This window comes from Boleophthalmus pectinirostris, unplaced genomic scaffold (genome assembly GCF_026225935.1).
Source record: "Boleophthalmus pectinirostris isolate CB_2022bp ecotype Guang Dong unplaced genomic scaffold, ASM2622593v1 HiC_scaffold_17, whole genome shotgun sequence".
In the NCBI taxonomy this organism is placed as follows: Eukaryota; Metazoa; Chordata; class Actinopteri; order Gobiiformes; family Gobiidae; genus Boleophthalmus; species Boleophthalmus pectinirostris.
The window spans coordinates 6280970-6297455 of NW_026571115.1; the positions used below are offsets into that span (position 1 = coordinate 6280970).

Consider the following 16486-nt stretch of genomic DNA (forward strand, 5'->3'; position numbering starts at 1 on the left):
CAAAAGACAATGGGCTTTTAATTAAAAAGTTTAATTCAGAATGAACAAGAGCCCCTCAAAGAGCCAAATTCAGCAGATCATTTACAGTTTGAGACGGTACATTAGCATGACTGTTGCTCACACTGGGACAGAGCGAGCCGAGTGCACTTGGCTGTTCTCTGAAGAACAAAGCTGTGAAAGAAGAAGAAGCCCCAACAGAACATGGGTCTGGCATGCAGAGCACAAGACCGATTCAATCAACTAAGACTTAAACCACACTTCTGGAAAAATCTAAATTAAAAACTAGCTCCCTTTTGGGCCCCTTGTCCTAATGCAATTATTTGAGTCATTTAAAAAAGGCATTATGAGAGCGCTTTGATGGTTTGATCTGAAACACTTCACTACAGTCCAATGAGTCCACAGAGTTTAGAGCTCAGTACTCGTCAGCACCCCCCTCCATCTTGTATCCGTTCTCCCCGTTGCCATAGTCATCGGGCCCCTCAGTGGGCTGCTCCATGCCCTCGTCCTGGGAGTACTCATCTGTCTTCAGTGAGGGGCCATTGTCCTCCTCGGGGGCCTGGTCCTGGGGTTCTGTGTGCCTGTCATCCCTGCGCTCCCTGTCTCTGTCCCTGTCTCGTTTGTGCTCTCTGTCCCTGTCTCGTCTGCGGTCCCTGTCTCTATGACTGCGTCTGCGCTCCTTGTCCCGCTCTTTGTCTCTTCGCTGTTCGTCCCCTTCGGCACCGGGCTCTCCTTCTGGCTGCTCATCAGGCCCTCTCTCCACTCCCTCCGGTGCCCCTTCTCCGGGCTGGACGTCTTCTCCGTCGGGGCCTTTGGTACGGTCGCGGTCCCTCTTGCGGTCCCTGCTGCGGCTCCTGCGTTTGCGCTCCCTGTCACGACTCCTCTCTCGGCTCCTGTCGCCCCGAGCCTCTCTGTCCCTGTCTCTACGCCTGCTGCCTGCGTCTTCTCCGGCAGCCCTCTCTCTCTCTCTGGAGCGAGTGCGTCTGCGGCGCTCTCGAGAGCGCGAGCGGCGCCGCTCCCTGTCACGGTCACGACTGGTGCGCTCTCGCCGCTCGCCTCTGTCACGTTCACTGAGGATAAGAAACACATCATCAGTCATTCCACCAGAGCAGACACACTGTACACATGTACATATGTACGTGTGTATGCACAAACGCATGTATGTAGGAATGTAATTGAGAGGCTCACCCGCCCAGTGGCCGCTCGTCGTAGCGTGAAGAGTCATCTCTGCCCGAGTGCTTAATGTTGACGTCTGCTCCTCCTCTCCTGGTGCCGCCCAGACCTCCTCCTGTACAGGTCAAAGACAAACACAATGAACCAACCCATATGAACATCTTTGATGGCATGGACAAAGAATCAAACATATGCAAGCTACAGGAGCCTTTCTGCAGTAGTTTAGCTTCATCTAGCCTATGCAGTTCTGTACAGTAGGTTAGCCTCACCTAGCCTGCGCGGCCTCCAGCCCTTGACGGTGCGTCCACGTTCCACGTCCACCAGCACCCTGCGCCCGTCGATCTTCTTCCCGTCGGCATGTTTGTAGGCAGCTGTGGAGCGACACAGACACACAGGTGAGCCACAGTCTAAACAACAGCTCTATGTGGCCAAGGAATCAGTGCTTCTGTATACTGACCAGCAGAGGGCCGCTCGCTGGGCAAAAGCCGAGGCACTATGGAGAGGACCTCCTTCCACCAGACGAGAGCGCAAAACTTTTTACACTTTTACCCAGGCTTACCACGAACTAGCCAACAGCCAGGAACAACCACCAAGTCTGTCCTAAGAGCCCAGTGCTCCACTACTACTGGATAGAGGCCGCTCCTGATGAGCAGGGCCTACAAGGACACCTGAAAAACTAATGCTTTTCAAAATGGCACTGGCCAAATAGTCTATTCCATTAAGTCTAATGTATTCCATTTATATGTTGTACAACATGCATTAGACTGAAATTAACCTGTGTCTAAAGCCTGCCCTGGTTTAAACCTGCTGAACCCCTCAAAACCTCCTGATGGCGCCATATACATGCCCCTCTTCCACACAGAGGGCCTTACCCGGTACCCTCCAAACCGCAGGGCCTCTACAGGACCAGGCCAAAGCAGAAGGGCCTTACCACACCCACAGTTCAACAGCTGTACAAGGCACTAGAGTGGAGCTGACTGTCCTGGACACACCCAGGCTCACGCTGCTCTAAGTGGACGTGTGCACTGCTGCTGCTACTGCTGCTGCTGCACTTACACTGGCCGACACTAACAAGTGTTTACCTACTTGCATTTGTGTGTTTTAGATGTGGAATTGGATTTGAATGTGGGGGAGGTCCTAGCTAGTCTTGCAGTAGCCAATGGAAGACTAGTAGACTTACAAGTGCACAGTGATGAGATGAGGCTGCCGTGTGTGGTGACAGTTGTGTGTGTGGCCCCTGCTCTAGTGTGTGCATGTACTCTGGCCTGAGCTCGTATGTGTGTGTGCACTCAATGCTTACATTCCAGTGCACGGGGACCAGCGTGTCCCCCTCCAGCTCTAAGTAGTATATGAGGGTGGAAAGAAATCTTACCCATCATACAAACCCTTTATACCAACCATAACTGAGCTGTGGTAGTAGAGTAGATGTATCTTAAGCATCATCATCTGCCAGCCAGCTCTGGCCAATAGCCATCACAGATTGGCGGCTGCAGTGGCAATGAGAACAACAGAGAGTTAATACACTCCAGAGGCCCGCGCTCCCCCTCCCTCTCCTGCCCCTGTCCAGGCACAGCTCCTACAGGCCTGCTCCTCAGTGCTCCAGCGCAGGGGTGGGGAGGACACTGCGAGCAGGCCTGAGAACCTGTGCACTACCACACCCAGTACTACGGACACAGTCAAGTACCCTGTTCAGCGCCACCTTGTGCTTACCATGCGCCTCCACAGCTGAGCTCTGGCCTCAGAGCTCACACGTCTGACACTTATAATAGCTCCTGTGACAGAGGTAACAGCTCAGACACAGCCTACCCCTCAGGACCACACAACAGCACAGCACAGAAGAACACATGCACACGCCTACAGCACACAGCCAGGCCTGAGCTGTGCATGGGCCTCAACACACCCAAGGCTTAGGCTGGAGTGATCCAAATTAAAATACTAATCTACACTAAAACTAACATTGAAACTACCATACTCATTTAAACAGGTAGTGGTCCTGAGAACAGGTCACCATCACATTAACTGGACACATTTTGACCTTTCCTGAAGAGTTTTGATCTCTTTGGCAGAACTAGGTTAAAACCATAGTGTGCGTTTGTGTTGAGTGTGTCAGTATTATAAAGTTTTGTTTTTATTATAACCATTTTGATACTAAAGAGTAGTCTAGATACTCGCCACTCATTTCAGTAGCATCCAGTTGTAGATTTAAGTGTGGTGACAGCCGTAGCCCAGGCCCCAGCACACAGCCAGGCCTGCACTGTGCACACTGCCTCATGTGCACACAGAGCCTGATGGGGACGGGAGGAGGAGGGGGGGGTCAGTGGGGTACTCACAGTGCATGTCCCGCTCGTGCTCGTACTCGATGAAGGCGTACCCGCGAGGCTTCCCCGTCCTTTTGTTGTACACTATGTAGATCTGAACAGACACACACACACTATTGTTTATGCTGCTGCACTGATCTGCATTTGTCTCATGTTTCTCACTCATAAAATCCACTTAAACCAGAGGTACATGGTGCAGTTCTAATACTTTGATAAGAATATTCATTAGGGATGGGATCAAATTGCCACGGGACTGTGCTCACAAGGGAAAAACAATCTCGCAAGATTTGATCAGCCGTCTTTACATTTGGCATTGGCATGAAAGGTTTGTGCGTCACATCTTTGAGCAGCTGTAGCTGACAGACTACTTCACACAGACTTGCAACTCACATATTAATTAATTTCAAAGTGATAGAACCAGTAGTGATACAAATAATCAGTACTAATGATTGTACAAAAAGATTGCGAAAAACAAATTAAATATACGTGCATCTACTTCACCCACAGACAACGCGGAACATTACGTGATTCCCATGCTTAAATATTGTTTGGAAATTATCCTCAGAAAGATATTTAGGTCTTCTTCATCCTAAACTTAGTTTAAAGTCAGAAAGGAGAGAGATGTGCTCCTCCTCTGCCTGCGTCTCTCTGCACCGTGAGTGCGTGTTTGGGGGGGGGGACAGAGGAGCAGATCCAAGTTTAGTCTAATCATTAAAATAATAAAAATTGTGTGTCACAGACATATTGTATATAGAGTATATTTGTAAGAAGGCATGTGAGGATTTCACTGCAGAACTGATGTTTAAACCATAAAGGGTGTTTAGGCAATATTTTAAAAAAATAAATTTAACCAATTTAAAACCATGTGACCAAAATTGTGAATTGATTAATTTATTGTTATTATATAAATTATTGTAAATGTTTTTAAAATCTTGTCTCAACATCGTGAACCCTATATTATGTCCTGTCCCACCCCTAATATCATCATCTAGTCAACACTATGTAAATGGAATACTCCTCTCTGCAGCCCTGAACTAGCCAGGCTGGCATCACCTAGTGCCTCCACTCTCATTTCTCTCCAGCGACTAGGTCAGTAAACACTAGACGGTTTGCAAGAATCCCAGAAGTTGTAGACCGTGCACTGGCAAATCAGCGAAGAGCTGTGAAGTCATGACGTCAAACTCGTCGCGCTTGTCTGGGTCCCTTTTGTGGTACAGCACAACAGGAAACAAAGTGTCGAGATGGATGTAGACGAAGACAGATATTCTGTGTTGGCAACGATTCCTCAGATCGAGGATTTAAAGCCAAAACAAAGAATGTTCGGTAAATTGTATTGCCCTTCTTCCTATGGGATTTGGCGCATTACATATGTCATGACCAAATAGCAGTGATTGGTTAAATAAAAAAACTACCTGCCTACTGTCTAGCGAACAAATCCTAATGCTGCAAAGTCAGAGGGTTTCCATGAAGTGAAACCAGCTGATGAATTAGGCAAGCCCGGAACAGCAGAGGGGTCCAAACCTACCCTTTTGATGGGGCCGTAGACTTCAAACTCTCGTCGTAGTTTAGACTCTGTGGTATCATAGTTCTGAGGAGGACACACACAGTAAGAAACCTGCTTGTGCTTTCAGACATGTGGCACTAAGATGCAGTACTCACCACTCGGGCCACAAACAGGGTCTTAAAGGCATCGCCCTGGGCATTTGGGTCATTGTGGGGGTCCCCTGCATTAGATCAACAGCAGACAGTAAGACAAGTACACGCAGTGTGCCCTCACACAGACACATGTGCACGCAGTGTGCCCTCACACAGACACATGTGCACGCAGTGTGCCCTCACACAGACACATGTGCACGCAGTGTGCACTCACACAGACACATGTGCACGCAGTGTGCACTCACACAGACACATGTGCACAGTGTGCACACACACATGTGCACGCAGTGTGCACTCACACAGACACATGTGCACGCAGTGTGCACTCACACAGACACATGTACACGCAGTGTGCACTCACACAGACACATGTACACGCAGTGTGCACTCACACAGACACTCCCAGTTACACAAAAAGTACTCACAGAGTTTGAGCTCTGACTCCAGCACCGTCTGCCTGCGCTCGATCTTCTCTCTCCTCTGAGAACAAAACAAATGTCGATTGTGACTTGTGTTAGGACCAGAACAGTCTTCTAAATGAGCAGCATTTAGAAAGATGCAGGTTGCACAGGTGTACCTCCAGCAACAGAAACTCAAAACAGCAACCAATACACCAGAACATGGACTACAACACACTCACAGGGAAGAGAATATGCCAAAGAATAGTAATTATGCTTTGGTCTTATATAGCACTTTTAGTCACTTAACAATTCAGTGCATTATTCATGCACTCCATACTGGTAACTTCTGTAGTCACAGTTGCCCTGGGGCAGACTGACAAATATATCAATGTGACCTTTTACCACAGGTCTAAATGCAACATTAGCTGGTCAACACATAATCTTTGATCCTTCGGTTTTGTGGCAGCCTAGCTTTGAGTTTTTTGTCCATCTAATTTGTATTATCTTAGACTGTCCATGTCCAAACTATTGGTGTTCGACAAAAATCATGGTTGTAAGCCTGAATAAAGGTGAAGTGTCTGCGTCAACATCTGCTATACAGAAGAGGTGTTGTATTCAAACTTCTACACATAGACAGGTCCAGACTCTGCTTCTCACCTTCCTCTCAAGGCGCTCCTCCCTGGTCTCTGCTCTGGTTGGTGGAGGAGCATCTCTGGGGTCCTGGAGAAGGAAGAACATAATGAGACATGGACATCAAACCTCAGAGCAGTGCGTGTGGGAGATGTATGGTGCCCACCTCGAAGTGCCTGATGAACGGGGCGATCCCGCAGTATGGCTGGTTGTGATGCTTCTCATGGGGCAGCTTCTCCAGCTGAGGCAGAAAGGGAATAGGGTCTCGTGGCGCAAACAGCGCCAGCAGGTTTGGAGGCAAAAACTGCGTCATCTTTTACCTGGAAAAACATTGGGATACTATTACAGCGAAGCTTACTCCAGTGGCCTTCCTGTATGTCGACACGCACATTCACATCCCTATCGCTGCAAAACATGAAACAGTGTACGGCGGAAAACGGAACCGTGTCCACACTCCGGCACGACACTCTGTCCCTTTGAAACAACTTATTTCAGAGCGCGGCTTAGTGGGCAGAAACATTTAACCAGCCCAGTGAACTGTGCCCCACTGCGGCCTCCACCAAAACACTGGCCCCGCGCCTGTGCCACGGGACGGGCCGAGGCGCACACAAAGACCCAGGCGGGCGCTCGCATTAAGCCAGTACTCCCAGTCCCAAGACAGCGCTCCAACACAACACTAAGAGCAAAACGATGTCAGCATACGGCTGGAGCAGAGGCGGCCAAACAGAGCAGACAAACCGCCTCTGTCGCTCTCGTAGAAACCCCCGGGATTAGCGTTAGCCTGATGCTAAAACAGAGCGCCCACAAGAGCCGCGGGGTTCGGCTCTTACCTGAGCTCCTCCAAGTCACACCATCAGACTGAGGAGCGGCTGAGGCTCAGATGTCCGCGGAGCTCCCGGTGGTTCCCCCTCACTTAAACAGTGTCCAGACTGCAGACAAAAGCGGCCGGGACGTTAGCATGTGCGGGGCGTTAGCATGTGCGGGCCGAGCAGGAGTGTGCAGGATGTGTGCGCTGCACGATGTGTGCGCCGGAGCAAAATGGCGGGCTGCCGTAAAGCGACGCATAATGATGAGCATGCGCCCAATTTCACATACTGACGTAAAACTGCAGAACCCATAACTATGCGACACTTGTTTTTAGCTTTCTCCACGGCATTTTAAAACGTTGCTCCCTCATCAAAATCAGGCCTGAAAAGGTTTTAGATGTCATCTATGCATGTTTGCGTAACTAGGTCTAGATCTCTCCTGCCCTGAGCCTTTACGGATAGCGGTATATCTGTACAAGGCTCCGCCCACAAGCCTATGTCACCCATGCTCCCACACAATTCTCCAAATATACAAAAACATGATACACAGCAACTTGACAAACCTGATGTAATATGCAGAAGTTTCATTAGCAGGATGCACACTGATTGTGTAATAGCGCTCTGAAGGGGGAGTCACTTAAAGCGAAGAGGGGGAGGGGGGGGGACTGAGAGTGACAATAACAAAAGGAAACTTATTACACATGTTAATGCATTGTTTTCAGCGAATATAGTGTTTTCAAAACAATAAAAGGTAACACAGTTATTTAAATATGAGCTAACAGTCAATACTCCCTATTTAACAGTCTTCTTCTACAATCTCCACAATCCACCCAGTTTACATCACAAATGTACGCCTAATATGATTTGTCAGTTTTAATTACATATTTGTTTGTTTGAAATGATTAGTATATTTAAACGGACCCTTTAAATGTTGTTGTGGTAGTTTTCATGATCACTCTTTACTGCTGAAGTAGAATCAGAGCTCATTCAGGTAAAGTCATGCACACACATGAGGAACACATTCTTTATAGATGCTCAATTTGATATTCTATGTAGTGTATTTTACAGTCACAAAGTGGAAACAAATGTGAATGTGACAAACTCCAGATGATTTTTATATAAAAACATACATGATGGTCATGACAAGGAACAGGACTGCAGAAAAGTATAGGCCTTCTAAAGCATGGAGCGAGTGAAGGACACAAGAGGCCCCTCAAAAACACTGCTGAAAAAGATCTACATCACAAAGGCCATTTATTGCACAGTTTGTCTCAGTACACACAAGTTTACTGCTTCCATTCTCCAACGTGTGTATCTGTGTGTGAAACATATTTACAGTCAGATCACAGCAACAAGACGGAGACTTCTAAAAGATAAGATAAAAGAGTCCGTCCCCGCCCTCCCCTATGAGCCATCTCAGATTTGGCAGAAAAAAATTCTAAAAATTTTTAAAATTGCCAGATGAAAAAATCTAAAATTTTAGCTCAATCCCGTCAGTCGTTCCTGAGTTATGGCCCGTTGAAATTTTGGGGCCATGCTCACTTTTTCGGACACCTTAATTTATAAGCATTTTTAAGAGACCATAACTTAATAGAGCTAGGAAGCTGACCCCAAAATTTCAACGGGCCATAACTCAGGAACAACTGAAGGGATTGAGCTAAAATTTTAGATTCTTTCATTTGGTAATTTTAGAAATTTTTAGAATTTAATTTTCAGCCAAATCTGAGAATGCTCATAGGAGAGGGCGGCTGGTTTCATATGGACGGACCCAAAAGCATGTCTATGAGAGCCAATGCACTACAAGGCAGAGGAGGAAAGTCTCCCCAGGCTGGTCATCCCCTCAGAGGAAGTCCTCATCAGACTGGGACAGTCCACCCAGGTTCAGGCAGAGGAGTGCAGACCCCCAGGTTCCCGGTCCTCTCTGTCGTCCCCGTCCATCTTGCGTCCATGCTTTCTAAAGTACTTGTATCTCTGAACATACAGCTTGACCAGGTTGCTCACTTTGACTGGGTTTATCTCTCCAGTACGGCTGTGACAAATCTGTAACAATTACATTGAGTTAAGTTGAGTTGTGATACTGTGTGATGCTTGCTAAGCACACTGCCCTGTGTGCCCCTCAAACGAGCTGCGTGCCCCTCAAACGAGCTGCGTGCCCCTCAAACGAGCTGCGTGCCCCTCAAACGCCCTGCGTGCCCCTCAAACGCCCTGCGTGCCCCTCAAACGCCCTGCGTGCCCCCCCTAATGCCCTGTGTGCCCCTTAACGCCCTGTGTGCCCCCCACTGCTCTGTGTGCCCCCCACTGCTCTGTGTGCCCCCACTGCTCTGTGTGCCCCCCTGCTCTGTGTGCCCCCCACTGCTCTGTGTGCCCCCCACTGCTCTGTGTACCTTGTGCACTGCTTTGCGGAGAATGTCCTTGTACTCGTCCTTGTTGATGTCTTTGCGTTGATAGTATGGTTTGATGGCCAGCTTCACCTCCTCCACTGCTCTCTCCTGTGTGTGCAGCTTCTTCAGATACTGAGGGGAAAAACACACATGCTCAGCACTGACACCAGTTAATGTCCTAGCATCAGTTCAGCACAAAGGGAGATGTACCTTGTCAGGGTCTTTGTTGTCATTATCCCAGCCCGAGTCCCCGGCACTCCCACTGAGCCCTGAGAGCCCAACCGGGGGCGGAGTTTGAGCGCATGGGTGCAGGTGGGAGGAGTTGTGCAGGATGAACTGCCCGGGGCTGACACGAGACGGCGGCGGGAGCGAGGGCGCGGGCGGGACTTGTGACGAGGCCGAGGCGGTAGGCTGGCTCTGATTGGCTTGGGACAGAATCTGGGACAGGACGGGCACAACACAAACATTAGACAAATAGCAGAAACTCTGGGATAGACCATTCTAACAGATGCTGGCTACATTTTTGAGCAAACAGTACATATAAACATATTTTACATCACAGCCTTGGCATAGCACGATACAATGCTAAAAAAGGTTAGCTCTTCTCTCATATGGAACTGAAAATTTGCTTCTGAGGAGATGACGGAACTGTCAGCAGCCAATCACAGCTATGATCTCGCATTGACTTGATCAGTTGAGATCCCAGATCAAATGCCATAAAACACTAGCTCACATTGAAGTCACTGAAATTATAGCCTTACCTGGCTAGTAGCTTGGATGAACTCTTGCGCTTTGGCCCTGCTGGCAATATTCGCCTCCTCCATTTTGAAGAGTAAGGCAGTCACTGAAAGCAAAAGCAGACGCACAAAAAAACATCATTTATACGTTTAAACATTAACTTGTGCTTCATTCACATTTGTGAAGGATGTAGGATATTAAAACTATTCTATCAGCGTCACAAGAGCTGTTAAGTACAGGTCTGTAAACATTTCCAGAGCTTTTGAGAGAAGACCATACTCACACGCGAGCACGCCTCCCGCGGTGCAGTCCACCCCGGTCTGCAGGCTCCAGGGCAGAGCAGGAGCAGTGGGGGGAGGTGGAGGGGGTGGAGGTTTGTTGGTTGAGGATGAGGACACAGAGGAAGAAGAGGGGTCCAAGGAGAGAGAAGACAGTCCACAGACAGCAGAAGAGGAGGGGCAAGGGGGAGGGCTGCAGGGCTTCGGGGGGTCTGTGGGGGTCAAGCTAAGACCAGTGCCCAGGGACGTGGGCATGATGGAGGGACTGGATGAGGGTGGCGTGGTGGGACTGGTTTGGGAGGGGCACTCCTCCACCAAAAATGAAGGCTCTGGAGTTTTACAGCTGCTGTCCACAGTCTGAGAGTCTGGAGAGGATTCCCTCATGTCCCGCATGGGAGCTGCTGAGGGAGGAGGAGAGGGAGGGGGTGAGGAGGAGGGAGGGAGCACACTGGTGGAGGAGGAGGAAGAGGAGGAGGAGCAGGGCGCAGAGCCAGCAGGGCCCGGGTGAGGGCTGGCAGCTTTGCACACCTCTCCGGACGTGGCTAGAGGCTCTGTGGAGGCTCCTACCCAGGCACTGGCTGCACCCTGAGCACCCTCTTCAGCTTTGGAACCACCAGCCCCACCTTTCTCTCTCGTCTTCTTCACCAGGCGGCGCCGCCTTTTTGTCACCAGAGAAGAAGAGGGCGACGAGGCTGATGAGGAGGTGGAGGTGATGGAGCCAGGCTTGGCCTTCTGAGATGGAATAGTGGCTGGACTACTCATGGAGGACGGTGGAGCAGCCAGGCTACTGCGCTTCCCTATGGAGCTCAAATCTTTGCCTCGTCCTCCCAGTGAGAGCGGCTCTGAGCAGGGCTTGAGGAATGGAGATCTGCTCTCATTGTCTCTGCAAAATACGACTGCAATAGAGCCGCCCACCACCGACCCACCTGCCCCACTCCCGGGTCCTCCGCTCCCCAACAGGTCCATGCCCAGTTTCCCAGAGGAGCCTGTGGTGCTGCTGACACCCTCACGCACCAGCACAGACACCTTGGACTGTAGTTTGCCTTTCCGGCTGGTGGTGCCATCCTTCTTCGACTTGCCGGAGCGGCTCAGCTCTTTCCGACTTCCCTTGTCGCGGGTTTTGTCCTTCACCTTGCGCGTTCGTTTGACCACGGGAAGTCCAGATGAAACAGGTGTGATATCTGATGCCGCAGACCCTGTAAGGGCTTTATTTTTGGTTCTAGAGGATTCAGAATTCTTCTTCAGTGACTTCCTCTTTAGTTGACCAGTCTTGGATGTGGGTTTGGCTTTGGGACTGGGTAAAGGAGGGGGTGGAGCTGGTGGGGGTGTGTCTTCTAAGGAGGGATAGTCCGAGTCCAGTGCCTCTCCATCCAAGGACAGCACGTCGATGTCCAGTTTGTCCGAGTAGCGGTCAGATTCGTAGTTGTGGTAGCGCGGGGGTGAGAGCGAGCGCGAACGACTGGGGTGTCCTCTGTCTTCAGGACTTGAGCGTCCTTTCCGCTTCTTTTTCCGGTGAGACTTGTCCATGTCCAGAGGTGACCTGCTGGGGGACCCTGGGGCAAGCCGTGGGGAGCCCGGGACAGTGGTGGTAGTTGTGGTAGTGGTGACCGTGATCGTCCTCTTGATGGCAAACAGGTCGGAGCCGTTAAGGTCCTGTATAGACGGGGGGACCACTGGGCGCCCGTCTCGCCTCCTCTCTCTGTCCCTCTCTCTGTCTCTGTCCCGGTGTCTTTCTCGGTCTCCTTCGTTCTTTTCAGAGCTTCTTCTGGACCGCTTTGAACCGTCTCGCTCACGGCTTCTAGACTCGTGCGCCCTCTTCCTGCTGCCCCTGGAATCGCCCTCATCAGTTCTTTGGCTTCGACGGTCTCTATGATCTCTGTCGCGGTCCCTGTGTCTGTCCCAGTATCTGTCCCTGTCTCTGCTTCTCTCCTTGTCTCCTCTGTCCTTGCTCCTCTCTCTGTCTCCTCGCGTCCTCTCTCTGCTGCGCTCTCGATGTCTGTCCCTGCTGCGCTCACTGTTGCGGTCTCGACTCCGGTCTAGTTCCCTGTTCTTGTCCCGGCTGTGATCCCGGTCTCTGTCCCGGTCTCTGTCCCTGTGTCTGCTTGCGTCCCTCGGCCTGTCCCGGGAGCGCTCCGGTGATACCCTGGATGTGCGTTCTACCCCCGCGGGATCCGGGCTTCCATGCTGTCGCTTCTTCCTTTTGGAGCTGCGGCTGCGGCTGGAGCCCTTAGACTTTGCCTCCTTGGTGCTTTTCAGATCGTCCTTTGCTCCATCTTTGCTCTTGTGCGCACTTCGTTTCTCCTTCCTCCTCTTTTTCCTCTTCTCCTCTTTTGCTCCACTCTTCCTATCCTTGCTCTTTTGCCTGTCGCGGTCGTTGGAGCTCTTGGAAGACTTGCGTGTCTTGCCATCCTCCTCGTCAAGCGGGGCCTGCGGTGGTGTTGGCGGCGGGCTGTGTAGGTGCCCGGAGGGTGGGGTTGTCTCTGTGGTGAGCGTGATGGAGGATCCGGGAAACGTGATGTACCTCTCCTTCCGCCTGCTCACCAACTTCCTCCTCAGGTCTTCCACTCCCACCACCGGCTCCTCCTCGTGCTCCCTGTTAACCGGCCAGTCCGGATCAGCCCGCACCGACACGAACCCGTCGCCGTCCAGGACACGCAGGATCCGCTCGGGTTTCGAACTGAAAAAGGTGGAGCTTGGAGAGTTGACAGAGAGGCTTTCTACAATTGGCCGTTTGAGCCCAGCCTCGCGGTCGGCCAGTCCCACTATCTCCCCCTCCTCTATCTCCGAGTGTTCTGAGTCCGTGTGCTCCTCTTTGATGGTGCTGCAGTCCACTGTCCTCCGCAGAGTCAGCAGACCAGGGGAGCGCTTGGGAGAGTCCACCAATGCATCTGTAGAATCAGGAGGTTCTTCTACACCTTCTTCCATTTTGGTGGACTCATCATTTTGTACTTCTTCTACCTGGTTCTTCAAATCCTCAGTGCTCATATCGTGGTCTGATGCAGGGGAACCGGTGGGCTCAAACGGGTCATACTTCTCGGCTACCTCCTCTTCACCTCCCGCCCTTTCCTCTTTCTCACCGTCAGTTGGAGAAAATGGATCGTACATTTCTCTTGGTTGTTTAGTGTCTTTGGGCAGTGGAGACGATGGAGGAGATGTTGAGGAAATGGCAGTTCCGTCCAGTTCGTTTACATGGTCAAAAGGAAAGGTGGAATCCACAGAGGCAGCAGCAGGGGGGGAAGGCTGGTCAGGGCCAGGGGAGAGTGGACCCTCAGTCTGGGGGTCGACCAGCGGGCTTCTGTCAGGGAGCTCGGACGCTTCACCAGGCAGGAAAGCTGGCTTCGGTTTGAAGCCTGATGCTACAGACAGGTCCATGGTCCAGGTGTGCTCCTACACACGTGCAGGCCAGGACAGGAGAAGGGAGAGCTTTCACACCAGAAGCCTCTGGAAACCTGGGAAGAACAAGAATACATTATTATCTCAGGGCTTTAAAATATTCAGACAAACATTGATCAATGAGGGAAATGACTTGACCACAGCAGCTCACACACTACAATCTAATAATAAAGATTCAAAAAATGAAATGCAGTGTTTTCCATTAACAGAGGAGACTGTGGTGGCCCCCCAAAGTCTAATTTTCACCTTCATAGTGGTGATGTGTCGGTCACGAATGTTTCGGCTCTTTGAAGTGAATGATGAGAGCCGGCTCCTAGTTGGAAGATGAAGAAGTTTTTTTGTGCTTTCTAATCTATTTCCTCAGCTTTTTTTTTTTTTTTTTTGTCAAAACATCATGTGATTGGTCGAGATGTGCGGTGAGCATACACACGACATGAGGGAGGGAGACAAGAGACTGAGGGAGAGGGAGGGAGAAAGAGAGGCGAAGGATGAGAAAATGAGTGACAGCAGCAGGAAACCAAATCAATCAAATTTGGACAGATTTCAGTGCAATATGCAGTTCAAATGCAGAGTGTGGATTGTGCAAAGTGAAAATATATCAAACAGGCACCACAAATAAATAAACTAAAAGTTTGTCAAATTGAGGTGGGTCTTTTTATTCTTTTTTATACTTAAGGATTTTTTTACAATCGTAATTCATATTACACACAGTTTTGCATTATTTTTGGTGATAAATTCATTTATGAGGAGCCATTTGGGAGCTGGAAGAGCCGGTTCTTTATAGTAAGCAGAGCCAAAAGACCTGGCTCTCCAAAAAGAGCTGAAATTCCCATCACTACTTCATAGTCTAAAAAGTAGCTGCGCAAAACAATAAAAAAAAAAACATTCAACCCATTATAGTTTGCAGTGTTATCATGAACATATAGAAATAACTATTTTAATAAGTAATCTGTGGTTTTTGTTCAGCGGCAAATAGTGACATTTATAGACCAAAAGAATAAATAAAATGATTCACGTTATGGATCACTTGTGCTACCACTATCTTAAATAAAATCAAATAGAAAAAATGGCCAAATGTAACTATCTGTCCCGGTATATTGTTTATGATAAATCTCTCCAAATGCTGCAAAAAAAAAAAAAAAAAAAAAATTACTTAATAATTTAAAAAAGTTAAAAGTGTTATTTCTGCATTACAGTGGGTAATTTTTCCAATACTACAACCTCCACCAGTACATTCAAAGACACTAGATAAAGCCAAAATGATAAACTATAAATACTATATTGACTTATCAGTTTATGAAAGCTGGAACAATTTATTTTGGGGCTCAAAATATATAATTTCTTTGCCAAAGTGGAGAGATTTTAGCGATTTTTGTGTAACAGGTAAGATTTGAGCTGTAGAGAGTAGAATAAATGGCTAATTATTGGTTCATACTATTATGTATTGTTTGTTTACGACTTTTAATGTTACTATACATTTAAACATGGGTTTAATGGGATTATCTTGCTTTGTGTAAATGACATCAAGTAGTTCCAACACTATTATTTATGTCAATATTTCACTGTAGCAATATATCGCGCTTCAAAATGTATTATTGTGACAGGCCTAATTATCAAGATAACCCTAAACTATCAAGTTATTTTGTCTCAAGCTCTGCCTCTACCATAATGAATTTCAAATACTCAGCAGTAGTTTTCTCAACATAATCCTTCCCATAAAACAGTATCCACCTCGTCTTTAGAGAACTAGAACTTCAATTGTATGTAGAGTACATTCTTCCACAGTATCCTGAGGAGTCCACAGGAGGAGACTGGGGAGAAAGGTGGAGGTTGATTATTATTTTACAGTCACGAAATGCGGCAAAGAAATAACATTTCCATGTCCATTAGTCCACTACGATGACAAAGGCACTTGGATCTCTTACATTCACCGTCCCAGCCGTCAGATGCGTGATTTTGTCGGAGTCTTATCTCTGTAAACACGGACACAGACGCGGTGAGGAGGAGGCGGCGGTCGGGACACAACAGCCCGGTTGCCCTGCCTCCTTCCCCGGGGCTCCGAGGCTGGCCGCTGTCGGGAGAGGCCCCGGTGGTCTGTCCTAAACCTGCGCTCACACGTCTCAGAAGAGCTCCGTGTGAAAGAAGCACGGCAGCTGTGCACGGCTGTGTCACGGGCCGTGGACAGACACACGCACAGGAGCGGGATCTGCAAATATGTGTCAGCGGAACAATTCATTCTTGCTGGGTGATGTAGCTCGCCGAGGCTAGCGGGCGAAGCAAAGAGCCCGTAAACACCGCGGATCGAGCCCTTTTCAACCGATACTACCCTGGTGGGAGCTAACACCCCCGGCCGCTCTGCACTAGCACATCCACGGCGACATATGCAAAGACTGTACAGTAAAAACTCACTGATTTGAAGCCGACTCAAGCGCACATCCATCCATTACCCGCCGCCATTTTCGATCGATGCAACTGTCGCAAAGGATTGTGGGGATTTGAGTTTTCATGTGACGTCATCCATCTTCTGTTCATTCTTAAAAAAAAAATCGGCAGTGCAGCAGTGGAGTTTTTAACCACTACATATTGTTTCCAAAACTTTAAATGAATGCATTGACAAATAAATAAAGGTCTATTTTAAACATATTACTTTACACGTTTTAATATGCTGACTGTATAAGCAAGATTCTTTTAATTATTTTAGAACTTTTCCATTTC

At 48.9% G+C, this 16486-nt stretch overlaps 2 protein-coding genes across 3 annotated transcripts; both read right to left on the bottom strand.

The window, feature by feature from the left end:
- Positions 1-12: 12 nt before the first annotated feature.
- On the bottom strand, positions 13-7291 carry snrnp70 (small nuclear ribonucleoprotein 70 (U1)). The gene is made up of 10 exons (XM_020933176.2): positions 7006-7291; positions 6342-6495; positions 6203-6265; positions 5570-5624; positions 5148-5212; positions 5014-5076; positions 3501-3582; positions 1440-1541; positions 1186-1285; positions 13-1067 (listed from the first exon to the last, which is right to left on the bottom strand). Exons 2-10 carry the CDS (start codon positions 6486-6488, stop codon positions 413-415), a joined length of 1332 nt encoding a protein of 443 aa, XP_020788835.2. The 5' UTR covers positions 6489-6495; positions 7006-7291; the 3' UTR covers positions 13-412.
- A 700-nt stretch (positions 7292-7991) lies between these two features.
- Positions 7992-16264, bottom strand: scaf1 (SR-related CTD-associated factor 1). Of its 2 annotated transcripts, none has more exons than XM_020933173.2 (6): positions 16181-16264; positions 10384-13827; positions 10124-10206; positions 9573-9800; positions 9366-9494; positions 7992-9021 (listed from the first exon to the last, which is right to left on the bottom strand). In XM_020933173.2, exons 2-6 carry the CDS (start codon positions 13748-13750, stop codon positions 8863-8865), a joined length of 3966 nt encoding a protein of 1321 aa, XP_020788832.2. In that variant the 5' UTR covers positions 13751-13827; positions 16181-16264; the 3' UTR covers positions 7992-8862. The 2 variants fall into 2 exon arrangements, with proteins under 2 accessions (XP_020788832.2, XP_055008341.1); XM_055152366.1 differs by lacking the exon at positions 16181-16264 and adding an exon at positions 15503-16118.
- Positions 16265-16486: the final 222 nt, after the last annotated feature.